At 34.1% G+C, this 20,996-nt stretch overlaps 2 protein-coding genes across 16 annotated transcripts in view; both read right to left on the bottom strand.

The window, feature by feature from the left end:
* LOC113154443 overlaps positions 1 to 20,996 on the bottom strand; it is a 41,946-nt gene that overhangs the window by 19,663 nt on the left and 1,287 nt on the right. For 3 of the 13 annotated variants that reach the window (XM_026348647.1, XM_026348649.1, XM_026348648.1), the window contains exons 5-9: positions 20,624 to 20,923; positions 20,207 to 20,500; positions 19,624 to 19,905; positions 19,086 to 19,385; positions 18,666 to 18,968 (exon numbers count right to left, since the gene is read on the bottom strand). In XM_026348647.1, coding sequence (XP_026204432.1) covers positions 18,666 to 18,968; positions 19,086 to 19,385; positions 19,624 to 19,905; positions 20,207 to 20,500; positions 20,624 to 20,923 — 1,479 coding nt within the window. The other 10 variants (XM_026348656.1, XM_026348657.1, XM_026348655.1 and 7 more) reach the window with 10 other exon arrangements.
* Positions 1,719 to 14,872, bottom strand: LOC113154447. Of its 3 annotated transcripts, XM_026348666.1 has the most exons (13): positions 14,817 to 14,852; positions 14,035 to 14,566; positions 13,437 to 13,745; positions 13,114 to 13,173; positions 12,981 to 13,022; positions 12,777 to 12,866; positions 12,259 to 12,396; positions 11,860 to 11,878; positions 11,546 to 11,565; positions 11,379 to 11,419; positions 11,206 to 11,257; positions 10,628 to 10,662; positions 10,307 to 10,511 (listed from the first exon to the last, which is right to left on the bottom strand). In XM_026348666.1, the coding sequence occupies exons 2-13, from the start codon at positions 14,300 to 14,302 to the stop codon at positions 10,413 to 10,415; spliced, it is 1,173 nt and encodes a 390-aa protein (XP_026204451.1). In that variant the 5' UTR covers positions 14,303 to 14,566; positions 14,817 to 14,852; the 3' UTR covers positions 10,307 to 10,412. The 3 variants fall into 3 exon arrangements, 2 of the variants coding, with proteins under 2 accessions (XP_026204451.1, XP_026204452.1); XR_003298031.1 differs by lacking the exon at positions 10,307 to 10,511 and adding an exon at positions 1,719 to 1,754 and having other exon boundaries at positions 11,206 to 11,419; positions 14,035 to 14,872; XM_026348667.1 differs by lacking the exon at positions 14,817 to 14,852 and having other exon boundaries at positions 13,437 to 14,127.

Raw genomic sequence — 20,996 nt, 5'->3', positions numbered from 1 at the left:
AGGTAAAAATATTAAATGAATAATAGTTGAGAAAATGTGGTTTAGTTTTTAAAAGACTTAGAGTAAAATATGTTACACAAATTTATCACAGAAATATCAAATTATAACAACAAAGACTGACCTTGTGCTTTTATCTTTGAACATAAATCTATTGGAGAAACAATGTGTTAAATAGAGAAAAAGATGCAAAGATTTTTCATTAATTGCAAATTACTTGTATAGTAATTCTGTCAATGTGAAATAGAAGTGTATCCACAATGTAATACGGTATTTTGGCGGTAATGTCCAATTCAACAATTATATATAAATATTTAACTTACATATTAGGACGACAAACAGCAGGTGTCGAGTCATGTTGAAGCTGTATAATCTGAACATCCAGACTTTCATCAAAGACAACACTTTTCTCTCTGACGACTCTGACTTCAAGCTGCAGTAAAATGTCATTTTGTAGAAGTTGCCCTTCAGGAAAACCACAGCATGTATCAGAAGTGAATCGCACACACAGAAAGATTGCACGCACATCTGATATAATAATAAATATAAATAAACTGTCCAACCACAAGTTCCTCAAGGGGATCAATAAAGTATATTATTATTATGATAAACATTGCTCATAATATCTATTGTCTGTCATCTATATTAGATTTTATATATTTGTAGTTATAATTTTATATTTTAACAATTTCTAAGAGTTACTGCTCATCACACTGAAGCATGACCCATTCTCACTTTATGTTTAGGGACCACAAACCATTTCAAATTAGGTCCTGATACCTTTTCAAACCAAATTTATTTTCAGCTGGACCTCCCATTAGATGCACAGTATCATCCAGTGTAGAAAAAATGCAATAAATGACTTCCTTGTAAAAGATGTTGTCCATGTGTCTGTGCTGCAGATGTCTGTCCACAATGTTTGCTGTGATCAATGTTTGTCCTTGTCATAAATGTAATATAGTAGGATTGGCTAATTAAATGTTTTGGTTTCAAATGTGCCTTGTGACAAAAGTTATTCTGGCAGTAAAGGTAAATCAAAACTAATTTTTGTCAGAACTTAATGTTCATAGTGTTCATTGCATAAACAATATATTGCTGTAATATTGGTCATAATGAATCTCTTAAAAACTCTTCAGAGGAGGTAATTGATGTTTTTAAAGGTTTTGTGATTTATTTCATTTAATTATTGGTAAGATGTCTAAAAATATTAAAGAAAAAGTGTACGTACTTGCTTAGAAAAATAAGAGCTCTAGAATTTTTGAACTCAAGAAAAAGTAATATAGTGTAATATAGTATACTGAATACTAAATGTATATACTAAAGTGTATTAAACAATGTATTTTTAATGTTGATAATATTAATCTATAAGTTTAGTCCACATTTGTTTGACAAATTCTCAAAAGTTGAACATCATGAGTAAAAGGTGTTGTTACCTACAAAAAGACCAATGAGTAAAGGTGGGGCTGATTTTAACCACCTTATACCTTATAGAAGATTAATTCATAAATGATACATCAGCATTTTGAATTTGAAAGAAATGGTTATTTATTAATTTTGCAAACACATCAAATGCACCAATTTCCTTCAAGATTAGATAAGATACATTAAAAACAATAAGTGGCTATGCACCAGCTCATTGAGATGTCAGCTATCTGTATTTATTTTAAATCTGCCCACACGCTACTGTAGACCATGTCGTTCAGTGCGGATGCAGCAGACTTCTCAGAGATGGTATCGTACACATGGTATATCTCAGACTAGAAAAAAAAAACTTTAAAACTTTAGCATCATGCAGTTAACTGTTATAGTAAACACATTCAACATGTTCTAAATGTCACACTTACACACTGAAGCTCTTGTCTGCTCAGTTTCTAAGAACCTGCAAATAGAGAAATAGTTTTTAGTTCTGTATTAAATAATAAGTTACAGACAAGTGAAATTGTAGATTTTCTGTAAATACACATGTCTACAGTATAGTTCAAATGATTGCTATCAATAATTTGTTAGCCACTGTGCTTTCTTAAACTTGGACGTCTGTAATATACTTGTCAGCCACATTAACATCACATGTTGGTGGTGTCGATGTAGATTAGTACAGTATGTAGCTACACGGCCTCTTATGCAGCATGCTCTGTAATGTACAGTGAGTCCTGACACACACCCAGGACATACTGATGAATCTAAGTCCTCATTGATTAACTATCTGTATGTATCACAAGCCAGTAATATACCACCAAAGAAAAGTGCTAATGTTAATAGACAAAAAGGTATTTGTTGATGAGTTGCTGAAGCATTCCTACATGTAAAGATTATTAAATTAGTTATATAATACATTATGTTAGCTCATGCATGGAACCACTTTTCTGCCTCTACAATACATGCAGGTAGATGTACAGCAAGAAACAGCTCACCAATCCGACAGTCAGCACCAGGTCCCACAGAGACCAGACTGTGGTCTTCATTATTACCTGCACGTAACTTAAGAAAGTTGCTTCATTGGAAAGAAAAGGTACAAATCTTAAATCTTTAATTCACAGTTTAGTTAAGTTTAGTTTATATGTAGAACGTATATATGTAACGTAGTATGTTAATGTTGCTCAAACTATAACTTGTTGAAGCATTTTCAATAGAGAAACAAAGAAAAATACAACTCAAATATAAACAACTTCTAGAGTGTTTAAGTAATTATAGACTACATCTAATGCTGAGTTAGGCAGGTTTACAGAAAATAAGTGAGCTGTAGCATGATGAATGTATCCTCTACTGCAAGGCATCGTTCCACTTTTGCTGCACTCGTAGAGTGACTGTTTTATCTCCCAATGCCACATTCATATGAATTTAATTAGTAGAGGTAATTTCCGTACTTGCAAAGCTGAAATTAGCCGTAATTGTTTCTTAAAGATACAGAAAATATTATTTAGATTCATATACTTGAACATTTTCTGAAAAGTTTCCTCATTTCCTGTGATCTTTCCTCTGTCGCTGTCTAACAAAAGATTAATATACCTGACACTGTCAGAAAAGTGGAAACTCCAGCTGGTCCAACAGTCTTCTATAGAAAGAGGAAACACATTTGTGAGTTTTAATTGTAGAATCAGCCACAATGTTGTGGTGGCTAGGAGACAGCATGAGAATAACCTAAATGTGGCTATGATCTTGCAGTATGAATATGGGGCTGCACAGTCACAGACGGGTCAGTAGCGCATGCTGACAACTGTTGTGAGTCACAAATTAAAAGCTAGACACAAAGTTGTAACTGTTGTCAAACCATTTTCACAGTTTCTAGTTTACACTCACTACAACTTGATTTCAGGTCAGCAGCTGCCTTCTGTACTTTTATATCTTATCAATTTTTCATGTGAACCTACAGTTTGAAATGCATTAACCTGATCTGAAATGTGTATAATAAAACCTTTCAAATATTAGCTAACTTTAATCTGATGTCACAGTGAAATTCAAACATTTCAAATAACAAACAGCTGAAGACAGATGCAAATGTAAGTGTACTATAATATCATATTGTGGCTATCATAGTGATGTGTGTTTAGATCAGTACATTCAGTAGCATTCAGGAATTTCTGAGGGAAAAGTGCATCACATACATGTGATGTAAAGTCATTGTAAAATGCGTATCCAAGTCTTTTCGGACATACCAGTCAAGCTGTATCACAGCTGGCATGTTTTTGTTGAACTAAATGGAGACTCCTCAGCAAATCATTTATTGTGATAATAAACTGACAGAACTGCTGTTTGATTGAGTTCCTTTTTCCCTAGATGGTGGTTGTTAGAACTGAAAGACTTCCTTCTCCAATGTACAAGTTGCATTTTGTATCATGCTTAACCAATCCAGGCAGAAGAGCAAGTGAAAAAAAATCGATTCATTGCTCATGATCAAAATGGTGACTCATCTGCAGTTTTAGACCTTTAAAAATAGGAATTCAAAGTCATGAAATAAAACTTCTTTCTGCATTTAGTACACTGTAAAGTTAGATGCAGTAAGAATTTTAAACTATGCTCATTATAGCAAAGTCCATTTATCAGACCTCAGTTGTGAGTTTACTTCATTATTCAACTTGCTGATTCAGGGTGAGTGTAAAGTTTTAGTTTAATTTTGAGTCATATCTCTCCTGTTGTTTCAGTCTTTAACATCAGAATACTGTCACCAAGTTGCCTTCCACTATGATAACATATCAGAACACGTGAAAAGCAGTGACTCACTGTGTACGGTGCTGGAGCATGTGTCACTGTAGTTAATTAGCTTTAGCTGGTACTAGACCACATTAAAAATTTAATAATAATCTAACATAATCTAGGATGTTTAGGATGTTTTACTTACAAATGAGGATGACAAAGGACAGTTGTCCAGCCTTGATAAAGCTGAAAAGAGAGTCCTCTGAGGAAGATAATAATGCGTCTGACTACATGAACTTTGACAGTTTTTACAGTTTGTTCTCAGGAAACCACAGCGAGTACCAGAAGTGAATAAGACACACAGAAAGACACACTGTACATCTTTAACCTCCTAGTACAAGACCTCCATTTAGACCTATTACACACTTTATTCAAACAGTGTTTCAGTTTATTTGATTTTCCCCAATATAACTAATTCTGTTATTTCTTTGAAAACAGTCATTCATGTACAGACAAATCTATTATATTGATGTTTTATATGCTCTAAATTAACATTTTATTTCCAAGTTAATATTCATTTTAAACAGATTCAGACTGAGTTTTATTAGCTACTAATGCAAGCATACAAAGAATGTGATCTGGTGTTATCTTCCACAATGTACATATAAGACAAGAAATAAAACTGAACAAAGAGTAAACAAGTAAACAAAAACGGCAGCAGGACATTGTAAACAGAACTATTTACATTGACAGTTATAGTAAGCTTTCATTATTGTTTTATTTGGACCTATGTTTTGGTTTTAGAGTGTTTTGTGTGGATATCTAGCTGTGTATTACATACATATAAAGTACCTCTGTGAAAAATAATGTTAATAATAATGTTTTGTGTTTAAAGAGCTACACTAAATCAAAAGGATTAAGATGAAGTTATTACTTAAGGTAAGTTTACTAAAGCTACAGATGATGCCACAAAGTTTGCTGGTGTAACAATTTCAATACATAAGAAAATAAAAATTTAGATTTGAGAATGACAAATTGGTGTCCTCTGTATGTCTCAAGGCTCCTGCAGCTGTTGTCACTCTATGAACAAAAAGAAAACATTGCAGAATGAATATTGGATTTCGTTTTATTTTGTATATTTTATATGAAATTATTTTTAATACCATGTCTTGCCTGTTCAAACTCTGTTCACTTTAAAGCATTTTGACAGAATTTGCAGCACCTAATTACCAATCAGCGTTTTATTTTTTTTTAGCACAGGGCCTCAGTGATCCCACGATGGTGGAATGAGCTGCCTATCTCTGCACGCTCAGCCACCTCACTTGCAATATTTAAAAAATTGCTGAAAACAGAACTCTTCCGCATCTTTCTTTGCACAGAGCCACTTACCAATGTTGCATCGATAGGTGACATTACTGTAGGTTTCATCATAATCACTCTGCAAGAAATTCATAAAATGTAAGAGTGGAGTGAGAACAGCTGTATTTAAAACTGAATAATCACTTCATGGAGGAAACATTTAGTAGAATTAGGAGGACTCATACCATACATCTCCAGTCACCTAAAACACAAACCAAAACAGAGTTTCCCATTCAAACAACTACAATGGAGATGGACTCAACATGTATAACTAACAGCAACAAGTTGCATTGAGATGATGATTGCAGTGGATTGAAAAGAAACACATACATTTAGATTTTTCAGTGACGTTGTCCTTCCTTTCTTTCCAAAGAAAAAAAAAGGAAAAGTTTTCACTCCAGATGAAGTTAAAAACATAGTACACATGTTTAAAAGAATGTAGTGCTCTCCGCAAACATCACTAGACCGTGTGACTGAGAAGTATTAATGTCACTTAAGTTTAGCTGATAGTATTTGAGAAATAAAATTCCTTACCTCTTGGAACCACAATTTTCTAGAAAATATGAAAAATATAAATATAAATCAGTGATAATTTACATCAGCAAATATCAATCATCACTAATGAAACAGAAATAATGGATGCAACTGTCATTCTTTCAAACTTTCTATCATAGTCAACATATTTTAACATTTTGAAGCCATATGTAATACAAATAACAATGAAAAAAAGTGTTTAAAAGTTGAATATTTTTCAATTCTTACCAATGCTGGTTTGATTAAAGAGAAGTGTCAAGCCAAGGAGGACAACACTCACAGTCACAACTGCTCCAATTATCCTTATCACCATCTCTGCATTTAGAAATGTCACCTTTAGCACAATGGTACCATAGAGAACTGAAATTTAAACAAATCCACCTCTGGAACCTGCTAAGCAGAATGTCCTTTAGTGGGAAGACAGCAAGCACAAGAGGTGGTTCCTTGTGGTTTATAATAAACTACCCCAAAGATCATCTTGGTAAGAATTCCGTTATCATTGTTCCATTATTTATGGACCTATCTGTACATATTTAAGAGAATCTATTTAAATATTTTATTTGAAATTTGGTATATGCTGTTTATAAAATGCACAATGAAATTAATTCAGCAGTCACAAAAAAGTTGGAACTTTAGATACACCCACCTATACTGTACTAAACCCCTGTGTCAAAAACAAATAAATCCACAGTTTGTTCAAATAAAGAAAGAAGAGAGACTTCTGTGCTTGTCCATATATCAAAAAGGTGAGCAGTGTCCATGCTTTGTGCTCTGCTGCCATTATTTGCTGTTTTTCAGAGTGAGTCAGCTGTAACCAAGAAAAACAATGTCTAACTGTGAGTGTACAGCCAACATTGTCATGGGCAGCGTTTGGATACTTGGTGTGTGTCTACATGTATATAAATGTATAAAAATGACCAAAAAGTAGATTTTGCATAATATGGGCACTTTAAATAATGTTTACTGTTTGTGCAGCCCAGGTGACCAGTTTGCAAAATGTTTTGAACAGAGAATCTAGTACCACTGTACCTAAACTGTTTTAATGTATAAGAGATCAAGCTATGTTAATAGGTTTTTGTTGAACTAATTAAAAATTTGATTTGATTAGGTTTAATCACCATATGATGGATTCATATCACTTGTGTCAGCAAGTAGAAAAATTGAAAACATGAATAATCACCTGCTGCTGGATTCACAGATGTTAGGAAAGTAGAGACAGAACTACCAGGGTCACTTGGCACACAGATAGTTTGACCTGCAGAATTGAAAAATAGTACATCAATATCGTTATATAAAAATATCATATTTTATGATCAACTTTTAATTTCATTAATATTGGATCTGATGTGGTTTTCATCTACTATAAAATTAGATTTTAGAGTGAAATGTGAGCACACAGTTTGAACTACAAAAATAATATTTCTTTAATGGATCAGTCTACTCACAAGCATTAATATTCAACACAGTAAATCTTTGATGCATCTAAAGCCAGTTTAAATACATCAAATGCATTTTAATCCCTGAATAACATTAAATAATTATTTTAAATCTGTTTTCTTTCCACTGTTTGGTTACACCTCAATTTTTACTCAGTGGCACAACATTAGTACATGGGAATAGTATTCACTCACACTTTATACTGATGGAGGATATGTTACTGTGTAGAGACTGATGCAGTGCTCCTCTTTTCTCCACAGTATAATAACATGTAACTTCAACTTCAGCTGGTGAACTTTGATGTGTCATCTTCATCAGTTCAGCTCCTGAAAGTTTCTTCAGACAAGAGGCGAATGTGGACGTTTGTTCCCTCACAAAGTAGAAATGACACTGATCCACAGAAACAGATGATGGAGTCTGACAGTTCAGTGTAACTGAGTCTGTTTCTGTTATCACTGCTGGATTCACTGTCAGTTCAGGCCGAGGAACTAAAAAGGTAAAATATGTTGAATTAGAGCATTGAAAGCTGCATTGATCTAAGTCTGAACATGAATTTAAAATCACAAAAAAGTCAATTAACTGCATGTTAGCACCTTTTAAAATGACAAAATCTAACGCACATTGATCATTTTTCTCCAACTTGTTTTCAGAGCCACATTGTTGGTGCTGATATTACATATGATGATATCGGTCTAAAGCATTAACTCACGATGTATCATGATGGAGGACATGCTACTTTCTGGAGACTGATATACTTCAAGGTAAAAACATGTCACTTCAACTTCAGCAGGTGAATTTTGATTTGTTATCATCAGAAGTTCAGTTCCTGTCATTGTCTTCAGACAGGAGAAGGTTTTGGCAGGTTTTCCCTCACAAAGTAGAAAAAACACTGAGTCACAGAAACAGATGATGGAGTCTGACAGTTCAGTGTGACTGAGTCTGTTTCTGTGATCACTGCTGGATTCACTGTCAGTTTGGGTGGATGGAGACCTGAAAAATTAAAGCGTTTATTTGATTAAATAACTAAAATCTGTAATGTATATCAGACATTTCATTATAATACAGCAGAAGAAAGTAGTAAATTCACTCACGGTTAATGATGATAGAGGATGTTTCACTGTCTGGAGATGTAGAAATTAACTGTCCGAGCTTCACAGTGTAGGAACATTTCACTTTAACCTCAGCAGGTAACTTCTGGTCTGTCATCATCATCAGCTCAGTCCCTGTTAGTGTCTGAAGACAAGATGAGTTTCCAAGAGTTCTGAATCCTTTCAAAGTGTTGAACTGACACTGATCCACAGAAACAGATGATGGAGTCTGACAGTTCAGTGTAACTAAGTCTGTTTCTGTGATCACTGGAGGATTCACTGTCAGTTTAGGTTGAAGAAGAACTGAAATTTTAAAGTTAAAAATATTAAATGAATAATAGTTGAGAAAATGTGTTTTGTTTTTTAAAAGAGCAAAGAATCACAGAAATAGCTAATTACAAAAACAAAGACTGACCTTGTGCTTTTATGTTGGAACATGAATCTGTTGGAAAAGCAATGTGTTAAAAAAGGAAACATGCTATGGTTTTTCATCAGTAATTGCAAATTACTTCTGTCAACCTGAGATAGAAGTGTATCCGCAATGTCATACAGTATTTTGGCGCTAATGTCCAATTCAACAACTTACACAACAGGACGACTAACAGCAGGTGTCGAGTCACGGTGAAGCTGAATAATCTGAACATCCAGACTTTCTTCCAAGACAACACTTTTCTCTCTGATGACTCTGACTTCAACCTGCAGTAAAATGTCATTTTGTAGAAGTTGCCCTCAGGAAAACCACAGCATGTATCAGAAGTGAATCGCACACACAGAAAGTTTGCACAAACACCTGACAAAATTATTCAATTTAAATGTATCACAGTGCTGTTAAACTGGTTCAGAAAACATAAAAATTGCTTATAATATCTATTGTGTGTCATCTATTTTAGATTTTACATATTTGTACATATTATTTTATATTTTTATTTGATTTACTGCTCATCACATTTCAAATTAGGTCATGGTACGTTTTCAACAGCTTTATTTTTAGCTGGACCTCCCATTACATGCACTGTATCATTCAATGTAGAAAGAATGCAATAAAAGACTTATGTCCCATTTACGTCCCTGTAAATGATGTTTTCCATGTGTCTGTACTGCAGATGTCTGTCCACAAAGTCTGATGTGATCAATGGTTGTTCTACATTATAAATGTAACATAAGTACTAATTATTGGCTAATAAAGTGTTTTGGTTTTATAATGTGCCTTTAGCCAACATTAAGAAGTGATTCTGGCAGTAAAAGGTAAATCAAAACACATTTTTGTCAGTAATGTTCAAACTCTTCATTGCATAAACATTATATCACTGTAATATTGGTAATATTGAATCTCTTAAAAAACTCTTCAGTGGAAATAATTGGGTAATAATTGGTAAGATGTGAGTAAATATTAAAGAAAAAGTGTAAGTACTTGCTCAGAAAAATAATAACGTAGAAGTGCCCTTTAATTTTTGAACTCAAGTAAAAGTACTAAAGTGCTCTAAATCTCTAAATGTTATTTAAAGTACAAAAATAAATGTACTCCTCTCAGAAAACAGTGTATTTTAAACAATGTAGAATTTGATGCTGTTGATAACTTTAATTATAAGTTTAGTCCACATTTGTTTGACAAATTCCCAACTGGTGAAAATTATGACTAAAATGTGTTGTCACCTACAGACTGTAGAACAAAAAAAACAATGAGTAAAGGTGGGGCTGATTTTAACAACCTTATACAGTAACACAAGATTAATTCATAAATGATACATTAGCATTTTGACTTTAGTTTGGAAAACAAGTTTATTTATTCATTATGCATTGGAAACATAAAAAAGTGACTATGCACTTGGTTTAAAAACAGCTCATTGAGTTGTCAGGTATCTGTATTTATTTTAAATCTGCCCACACGCTGCTGTAGACCATGTCATTCAGGGCAGATGCAGCAGACTTCTCAGAGATGGTATCGTACACATGGTATATCGCAGACTAGAAAAGTAAGAAACCAACTGTGACTATAATCAGCTGAGCTTTTTAAAACTCTAGCATCATGCAGTTAACTGTTATAGTAAACACATTCAACATGTTCTTCATGTCACACTTACACACTGAAGCTCTTGTCTGCTCAGTTTCTCAGAACCTGCAAATAGAGAAATAGTTTTTAGTTCTGTATTAAATAATAAGTTACAGACAAGTGAAAATGTAGATTTTCTGTAAATACACATGTCTACAGTATAGTTTAAAAGATTGCTATCAATAATTTGTTAGCCACTGTGCGTTCTTAAACTTGGACATCTGTAATATACTGGTCAGCCACATTAACATCACATGTTGGTGGTGTTGAGGCAGATTAGTACAGTATGTAGCTACACGGCCTCTTATGCAGCATGCTCTGTAATGTACAGTGAGTCCTGACACACAACCAGGACATACTGATGAATCTAAGTCCTCATTGATTAACTATCTGTCTGTATCACAAGCCAGTAAAATAGCACCAAAGAAAAGTGATAATGTTAATAGACTAAAAAGATGTTTGTTGATGAGGTGCTTATGCATTCCTACATGTAAAGATTATGAAATTAGTTATACTGTATTAGATTATGCAGTATGTTAGCTCATGCATGGAACCTTTCTTCTTCCCCTACAATACATGCAGGTAGATGTAAAGCAAAAAACAGCTCACCACTCGGAGAGTCAGTACCAGGTCCCATGGTTTCATCATTACCTGCACGTAACTTAACAGGAAAGAGAGAAGAGTTTCATTAATCAACATATTACTTCACATTGAAGCGCCTTGTTGTTCAAAAGTAAAATTTTCATTATGTGATTAATGAAACAGAAATATATTTGAATTACCAAACCTCCACGATCAATATTTCTCATACACATAAACTCATCTGCAACAGAAGAAACGCACATCCATGCAGTAGATGACAAAAACAAAAGCGCAATGCATACTATATACAGTACTGTAGCCTATGATAATATAATGATGTTGCCTAGCCACCAGATATATACATTACCAGTAACTTTGGCCTGTGTCCTACAAAGAAACAAATAAAAATAGAATTTAATAAAGAGAGCAGATTGCAGGGTAGAACGATAAGCATAGAACAAAATATCGAGAGGAAAATATTTATTTCCCAAAATATCGCTGTCACTTATGTGATCACTACTTTAAAATCCAGAGTTTGATGGTAACATTTTAGCTGAGTGTGAATGAACACAGCTAATCTACAACTGTAACAGTGGTCCTGCTCAGTGGCTGCATATTAGGACCTTATAAAAAATGTTGATATAGTCATTTAGGTTTTATTTAAGTTTTAAAAAATATTACCTCTTGTTAGAAGATCTTTCTGAAGAAATGTGAAAAGCGGAGAACTGTTCAGGCAGAGCGCGGATGTTTGCTTATTAAATATGTAAAACATTTTGATGTACACTGTTACTCCTCTGCGTGCTGTCTCCGTATGAGTCTAGTTTGTTAGTACTGTTTTTCACTTTTTACATTCTGAAAATAAAAAAATCTTCTGATCCAAACTAGATTATACAATTGAAAAGACAATTTAAAATAGATTATCTAAATCTTGTTAGCAACTTGAGCTAATCATTATTGATAGTTTTAGATTTTGGTATGAATTCTAAAATTCAATAATTTATTTGTGTACATGCATATAGAAAAAATATACACATGCTGATCCTAATACATACACTAGATAAACACACACAAAATACTCACCAGTTCTTCTTTTGGTGCAGTGCAGAGCCAGTCCCAGTGAAATGACACCCAAGGTTACTCCTAAACCAGCCACAACTACTACCAACTTCCATATTGTGATTTGTGTTTTGAAGGCACAAAGATGCACTGCACACACATCTAACACAAAAGAAAGAATGTGACTATAGTTTACAGTTTTCCAATGCCATGATTCCATATCATGAAGACATGATATTGCTTTGCAAATGTAAGACATGCAAATTATACAAAGCAAGTTGGTTCATTGCAAAGAAGAGGTACAAATCTTAAATCTTTAGTATTTATTCACATACAAAAAAAGTATGTTTATGTTGCTCAAACTATAATTTGTTGCAACATATGCAATGGAGAAACAAAGAAAAATACAACTCAATATATAGTATTGTAAGTATAGACTTCACTTGATGCCAAGTTTACAGGGTAAGTGAGGTGTAGCATTATAAATGTATACCTCTACTGCAAGGTATCGTTCCATTTTTGTTGCACTACTAGAGTCTCACCTGTTTTATCTCCCGATGCCACATTCATATGATTTTGATTAGTAGAGGTAATTTCAGTACTTGCAGAGCTGAAAATAGCAGTAGTTGTTTCTTAAAGACACAGAAAAAATAGTAATTAGATTCATATACTTGAGTGTTCTCTGAAAAGGTTACTCATTTCCTGTCATGTTTCCACTGTCGCTGTCTAACAGAAGTATAATGTACCAGTCAGAAAAGTGGAAACTCCAGCTGGTCTAGGAGTCACACCTGGTGAAAAAACACAAAAACTATAAACGCTGAATTAGCATGATGTGTGGTGATGTGTTGGGTTGTTATTTAGACGTGCAGAACGTCCTACCGGTGGTTTTAGTAAATGCTGAATTTATGGAGACCATGCTTGATTCTTTTTCCACAATATCTATAAAAAGAGGAAACACATTTGTGAGTTTTAATTGTATAATCAGTCAAAATGTTGTGGTGGACAGGAGGCAGCATGGTTATAATTTAATAGTGGCCATGATCTTGCAGTCAGTGCATGAAGGTACTATCACATCATATAGTGGCTATCATAGTAATATGTGTTTAGATTAGTACATTCAGGAATTTCGGAGGGAAAAGTGTGTCACATATATGAACTGTAAAGTCATTGTAATATCTGTATGCACATCTTTTTGGACTTACCAGTCAAGCTGTATGCATCACTACGAGGAGACAAAGACTTGGGTTCACGTCCTGAGCTGTAGTCACAGCTGGCATGTTTTTGTTGAACTAAATGGAGACTCCTCAGTAAATCATTTATTGTGATACTAAACTGACAGAACTGCTGTTTGGTTGAGGTCCTTTTCCCCCAGATGGTTGTTGTTAGAACTGGAAGACTTCTTTCTCCAATGTACAAGTTGCATTTTGTATCATGCTCAACTAATCCAGGCAAAGAGCAAGTGAAAAAAAAATGCTCATGATCGAAATGGCGACTCATCTGCGGTTTCTGACCTTTAAAAAAAAGAATTAAAAGTCATTAAATAAAACGTCTTTCAATCAACTTTACTGTACAGTGAAATGCAGCAATAATTTTAAACTATGCTGATTAAAACAAAATTCCAATTATCAGACGTGAGTTTACTTCATTATTCAACTTGATGATTCAGGGTGAGTGTAAAGTTTTAGTTTGATTTTTAATCATATCTCTCCTGTTGTTTCAGTCTTAAACATCAGAATATTGTCACCAAGATACTTTGCACTGTGATAACATATCAGAACATGTGCAAAAGCAGTGACTCACTGTGTACGGTGATGGAGCATGTGTCACTGTGTGGAGAAGGAGAATTTACATCTTCATACATTACAGTGTAAAAACATTTCAGTGTAACCGCAGCAGGTGAGCGTTGATTTGACCATGACAGCAGATCAGTCCCTGTCAGTGTCAGTGTCTGCAGGCAAGAGTAGGGTTTGCTAGTTTCTCCTCTATTAGTATAAAAATAACACTGATGCACAGAAACATATGATGGAGTCTGACAGTGCAGTGTGACTGAGTCTGTCTCTGTGATCATTTGTTTATTCACTGCCAGTTTAGGGGGAAGAAGGGCTGAAAATGTGAAGGTAAACACATGTTAGTTAAACACATTTAATTGCTGCATCAATGTGATAAAAAATTTTTAAGAGAAATCTAAGAAGAAATTCTGCTGAGTAAAAATCAGAAGCCTTTATTGTCATTGTACAGAATATTACACATACTGATAACAGTTGGACATGAAACAGATCATCTGCCTGTCTGTGCCTTGACTGACCTTGTACTTGAATCTCACAAATAGAATCTGTTGGAAATACCAATTGTGAACAATGTAAAGTGACAAATAAGCAACAGTCACATTAAAACTGTTAGTACATGTGTAATTAGCTATCAAAAAGATCAGTACAGTTCCACACATGATTAACAGCAACAAACAACAGACAATAAGACCAGACACAGCATCACCAGTGGATGGTTTTGAATTTGTTTGTGAATTAGCTTTAGCTGGTACTGGCCCATATTAAAAATGACATAACCTAGGATGCTTTACTTACAAATGAGGATGACAAAGGACAGGTGTCCAGCCTTGATGAAGCTGAAAAGAGAGTCCTCTGAGGACGATAATGATGAGTCTGGCTACATGAACTTTGACAATTTGACTGTTTGTTCTCAGGAAACCACAGCGAGCACCAGAAGTGAATAAGACACACAGAAAGGCACGCTGTACATCCTTTACCACCTAGTACAAGCTCTATTTAAACAAAGTAAGTTTGTTCACTTCAGTTTATTTGTTTTTCCACAAAATAACTTATTCTGTTATTTCTTTTAAAACAGTCACTCATATACAGACAAATCTATTATATTGATGTTTTTATCTGATCTAAATCAACATGTTATTTCCCCTTTAATATTCATTTTAAACAGAATCAGAATGAGTTTTATTAGCTATTAATGCCAGCATACAAAGAATGTGATCTGGTGTTAGCTTCCACAATGTACATATAAGACAAGAAAAAAACTGAACAAAGAGTAAACAAAAACGGCAGCAGGTCATTGTGATCAGAACTATTTACACTGACAGATATCGCACACTGTGCAATCTGGAATAAAGTATGTGCATGTATGTAATGTATATATAATGCAGCACAAAAGGTGTGTTTGTTATCCTAACTACATCAATAATCTTAACAACAGTATTTGTTGTTCATTTTTGCCTGTTTTGTTTATCTCACTGATTATTTCTCTCTTTCCTTATTGTTTTAATTTGGACTTTTGGTTTTAGAGTGTTTTGTGTGGATATCTAACTGTGTATTACATACCTATAAAGTACCTTTGTGAAAAACTATGTTTGTGTTTAAAGAGCTAAACTAAATCAATAGGATTAAGATGAAGTCATTACTTAAGAAAAGTTCCCTAAAGCTACAGATGATGCCACAAAGTTTGCTGGTGTAACAATTTCAATACATAAGAAAACGAAACTTGACAAAGTGATGTCCTCTGTAACTCTCAGGGCTGCTGCAGCTGTTGTCACTCTACAACAACAACAACGAGACATTGCAGAGTGAATATTGGATTTGGTTTTATTATGTACATTTTTTTATGACAGTATTTTTAAATACAATGTCATGCCTGTTCAAAGTCTGTTCATTTTAAAACATTTAGACAAAATTCATGAAATGACCAATCAGCATTTAATTTGTTTAGATTCCCATCTACCACTGTACAGGGCCTCATGATTTGACTAGACAAGTAATAGAGGGTTTGCTCAGTCAATACTACATGAATCCATTTAGTGAAATACTATAACCATTGTCACGTTCCCTTTTTATTTTATTATTCTGTTCAATTTAATTTTATTAATATAGCATCAAATCACAACAGTTGTACAGTGTAAGATTAGTTTACAGTGTAGGATTTACAAAATATAAATATACACAACTATTTTGCGACATTCAGAGAGAAAAGAGCCACTTACCAATGTTGCATTGATAGGTGACGTTACTGTAGGTTTCATCATAATCACTCTGCAAATAAATTCATAAAATGTAAGAGAGGACTGGAGTGAGGACAGCTGTATTTAAAACTGAATAATCACTTCATGGAGGAAACATTTAGTAGAATTAGGAGGACTCATACCATACATCTCCAGTCACCTAAAACACAAACCAAAGCAGAGTTTCCCATTCAAATAAACACAGTGGAGATGGACTCAACATGTATAACTAACAGCAGATGAGATTGAGATGATGATTGCAGTGGATTGAATAGAAACACATACATTTAGATTTTCCAGTGACGTTGTCCTTAGTGCTGAAAAAAAAAAGAAAATAAAGGTTTCACTGCAGATGAAATTAAAAACATAGTACACATGATTAAAAGAATATAGAGCTCTCCAAAACATTACTAGACCATGTGACTGAGAAGTATTAATGTCACTTACGTTATCTGATAGAGAAATAAGATTCCTTACCTCTTGGAAGCACAATTTTCTAGAAAATATGAAATTACAAAATATTAATCAGTGATAATTTACATCAGGAAACATCATTATTCTCTAATGAAACAGTAATAATGGATGCGACTGTCATTCTTTCAAACTTTCTATCATAGTCAACACACGTTAACAATTTGAAGCCATATGTAATACAAATAACAATGACAAACAGGGTTTGAAAGGTGAATATTTTTCAATTCTTACCTATGCTGGTTTGATTAAAGAGAAGTGTCAAGCCAAGCAGGACAACAGTCACTGTCACAACTGCTCCAATCGTCCTTATCACCGTCTCTGCATTTAGAAATGTCGCCTTTAACACAATGGTACCATAGAAAACTGAAATTCAAACAAATCCACCTCTGGAACCTGCTTCAATGTGGAGAAGCACAAGAGGTGGTTGCTTATGGTTTATACAGATCATACAGACCTTCTGCAATACATGCAATATGCATGTGTGAACAGTGACTATGCGACAGTGATTAGTGTGGAACATGCAGGTTTTTTTGTTGTTGTTGTTTTTTTGTTTTTTGTTTGTTTTTTATTATACTATTTATATTTTAAACACCAAGAGCTTATCCAATTTCTTTCTATACATGATGTACAATGACAATAAAACAAAATTACATGTATAATGCTGCACCTTTATCAAACCAAACAACAAATTAGGTATGTGCTGTTTATAATCTTTGTTTATTAAAAGACACACTCATGATTTTCTCTAATTTTGCATTTTCTTGGTTGACTTTCAAATTAACCTCTCAAATCTTAATTGTGCACAAAGTAATTGAAGAGATCATTTCATCTGTTGCACAAAGAATATGACCTAACAAAACAAGTGCCCATTTGATGTCCCTTTTGGAGACAACATAACATCAAACCATTAAAAAAGACAAAATATTGTCATAATAATGTGGTAATAATGACAGGTCAGCAGGAAAATTGAAAACATGAATAATCACCTGCTGCTGGATTCACAGATGTTAGGAAAGTAGAGACAGAATTACCGGGGCCACTCGGCACACAGATAGTTTGACCTACAAAATTTTAAAAAAAGTACATTTATATAAATATATCATATTTTATGACCAACTTTTAATTTCAATAATATTGTGATATGATGTGTTTTTCACAGATGCAAAATCCACAATAAGTCTAATGTGAACACACATGGGCTGCACAGTTTGATTAAAAATGACATTTTTCTTCATCTTTAATTGAACATTGTACTCACAAGCACTAATATTACAAACAGTAAATAAAGAAAAAGCATCTAAAGCCATTTTAAATGAATCAAATGCATTTTATTCTCTGAGTAACAATAAACAATTTTCTTTCCACTGTTTGTTTACACCTCAGTTATTATTCAGTGTTTCAACATCAGTAAATGGGAAAAGTATTGACTCACAGTTTACGGTGACGGACGATGTTTCACTGTCTGGAGATATAAAATGTAACTCTCCAAGCTTCACAGTGTAAAAACATTTCACTTCAACCTCAGCAGATGAATTCTGATGTGCCATCAACTGCAACTCAATCCCTGTCAGAGTGTCCTGACAAGATAACTCTCTGACTGTTCCTCCACTCACAGTGTAAAAAAAACACTGACCCACAGAAACAGATGATGGAGGCTGACAGTTCAGTGTGACTGAGTCTGTGTTGTTGATCACTGATAGATTCATTGTTAGTTTAGGTGGATGAGCTGAAAGTTTGAAGAATATTTTGGATTGAATAAATCATTATTTTCAAACATTTACTGCTGACTGATTAGAAAGACTAGATTAGAAATGAAACTAATATTTATATATATCTATATTATATATAAATAATATTTTTAAACATTTACGCTTACTGATTAAAAAGATACTGTACAATTATAGGTTCATAGGTTTGTGGCAGAAAATTCACTCACGGTTTATGATGATGGACGATGTTTCACTGTCTGGAGATCTGGAAAACAACTGTTCAAGCTTCACAGTATAGAAACATTTCACTTTAACCTCAGCAGGTAACTTCTGGTCTGTCATCATCATCATCAGCTCAGTCCCTGTTAGTGTCTGAAGACAAGATGAGTTTCCAAAAGTTCTGAGTCCTTTCAAAGTGATGAACTGACACTGATCCACAGAAACAGATGATGGAGTCTGACAGTTCAGAGTAACAGAGTCTGTTTCTGTGATCACTGGTGGATTCACTGTCAGTTTAGCTGGATGAAGACCTGGAAAATTTAAGTGTGTATTTGAATAAATAACTCAAATCTGTAATGTATATCAGACATTTTATGATAATACAGTAGTTTAGGAAATCATGTGTTCAAAGCAGAAAATTCACTCACGGTTTATGATGATGGACGATGTTTCACTGTCTGGAGATGTAGAAATTAAGTGTTCAAGCTTCACAGTATATAAACATTTCATTTTAACCTCAGCAGGTAACCTCTTGTCTGTCATCACCATCATCAGCTCAGTCCCTGTTAGTGTCTGAAGACAAGATGAGTTTCCAAAAGTTCTGAGTCCTTTCAAAGTGTTGAACTGACACTGATCCACAGAAACAGATGATGGAGTCTGACAGTTCAGAGTGACAGAGTCTGTTTCTGTGATCACTGGTGTATTCACTGTCAGTTTAGGCCGTGGAGCTAAAAGGGTAAAAATATATGTTGGATTAGATCATTGAGAACTACATTGATCTAACTGTGAAATACTATGATACATTTTAAATGGCAAGAGATGTTAGCAAGTTCCATGATTTCATATGATTTTTATGATTTGAATATATGTGTAAAGACCTAACCCTTATGTTGAGAGTCACATTGTTTGTGCTGATATTTCAGTTAAATATGTTAACATGAGTCAATAGCAGTAGAATTTACTCACGTTGTATCATGATGGAGGACATGCTACTTTCTGGAGACTGATATACTTTAAAGTAAAAACATGTCACTTCAACTTCAGCAGGTGAATTTTGATTTGTCATCATCAGAAGTTCAGTTCCTGTCAGTGTCTTCAGACAGGAGAAGGTTTTGGCAGGTTTTCCTCTCATAAAGTAAAAAAAACACTGAGTCACAGAAACAGATGATGGAGTCTGACAGTTCAGTGTGACTGAGTCTGTTTCTGTGATCACTGGTGGATTCACTGTCAGTTTTGGTGGATGAAGACCTGGAAAATTAAAGTTTGTATTTGATAAAATGACTGAAGTAATATTGTGATCTGATGTGTTTTTCACAGATGCAACATCTACAATAAAATTAGATTTTACAGTCAAATGTGAGCACACATGGGCTGCACAGTTTGATTAAAAATAAAATTTTTCGTCATCTTTAATGGATCAGTGTACTCACAAGCATTAATATTACAAACAGTAAATAAAGAAAAAGCATCTAAAGCCAGTTTAAATGCATCAAACCTCAGTTATTACTTAGTGTCATAACAACAGTACATGGGAAAAGTATTGACTCACAGTTTATAGTGATGGACGATGTTTCACTGTCTGGAGATATAAAATGTAACTCTCCAAGCTTCACAGTGTAAAAACATTTCACTTCAACCTCAGCAGATGAATTCTGATGTGCCATCAACTGCAACTCAATCCCTGTCAGAGTGTCCTGACAAGATAACTCTCTGACTGTTCCTCCACTCACAGTGTAAAAAAAACACTGACCCACAGAAACAGATGATGGAGGCTGACAGTTCAGTGTGACTGAGTCTGTGTTGTTGATCACTGATGGATTCATTGTTAGTTTAGGTGGATGAGCTGGAAGTTTGAAGAATAATTTTGGATTGAATAAATCATTATTTCCAAACATTTACTGCTGACTGATTAGAAAGATACTGTACAGTTATAGGTTCATAGGTTTGTGGCAGAAAATTAACTCACGGTTTATGATGATGGACGATGTTTCACTGTCTGGAGATCTGGAAAACAACTGTTCAAGCTTCACAGTATAGAAACATTTCACTTTAACCTCAGCAGGTAACTTCTTGTCTGTCATCATCATCAGCTCAGTCCCTGTTAGTGTCTGAAGACAAGATGAGTTTCCAATAGTTCTGAGTCCTTTCAAAGAGTTGAATTGACACTGATCCACAGAAACAGATGATGGAGTCTGACAGTTCAGTGTAACTGAGTCTGTTTCTGTGATCACTGCTGGATTCACTGTCAGTTTAGGTGAATGAAGACCTGAAAAAGTGAAATGTGTATTTGAATAAATAACTCAAATCTCTAATCTATATCAGACATTTTATGATAATAC

The sequence above is a fragment of the Anabas testudineus genome, chromosome 5 (assembly GCF_900324465.2).
Source record: "Anabas testudineus chromosome 5, fAnaTes1.2, whole genome shotgun sequence".
NCBI classification, from domain to species: Eukaryota; Metazoa; Chordata; class Actinopteri; order Anabantiformes; family Anabantidae; genus Anabas; species Anabas testudineus.
Note: the sequence above shows the minus strand (reverse complement) of the source record. Positions and strands in the feature narration are given on the sequence as shown.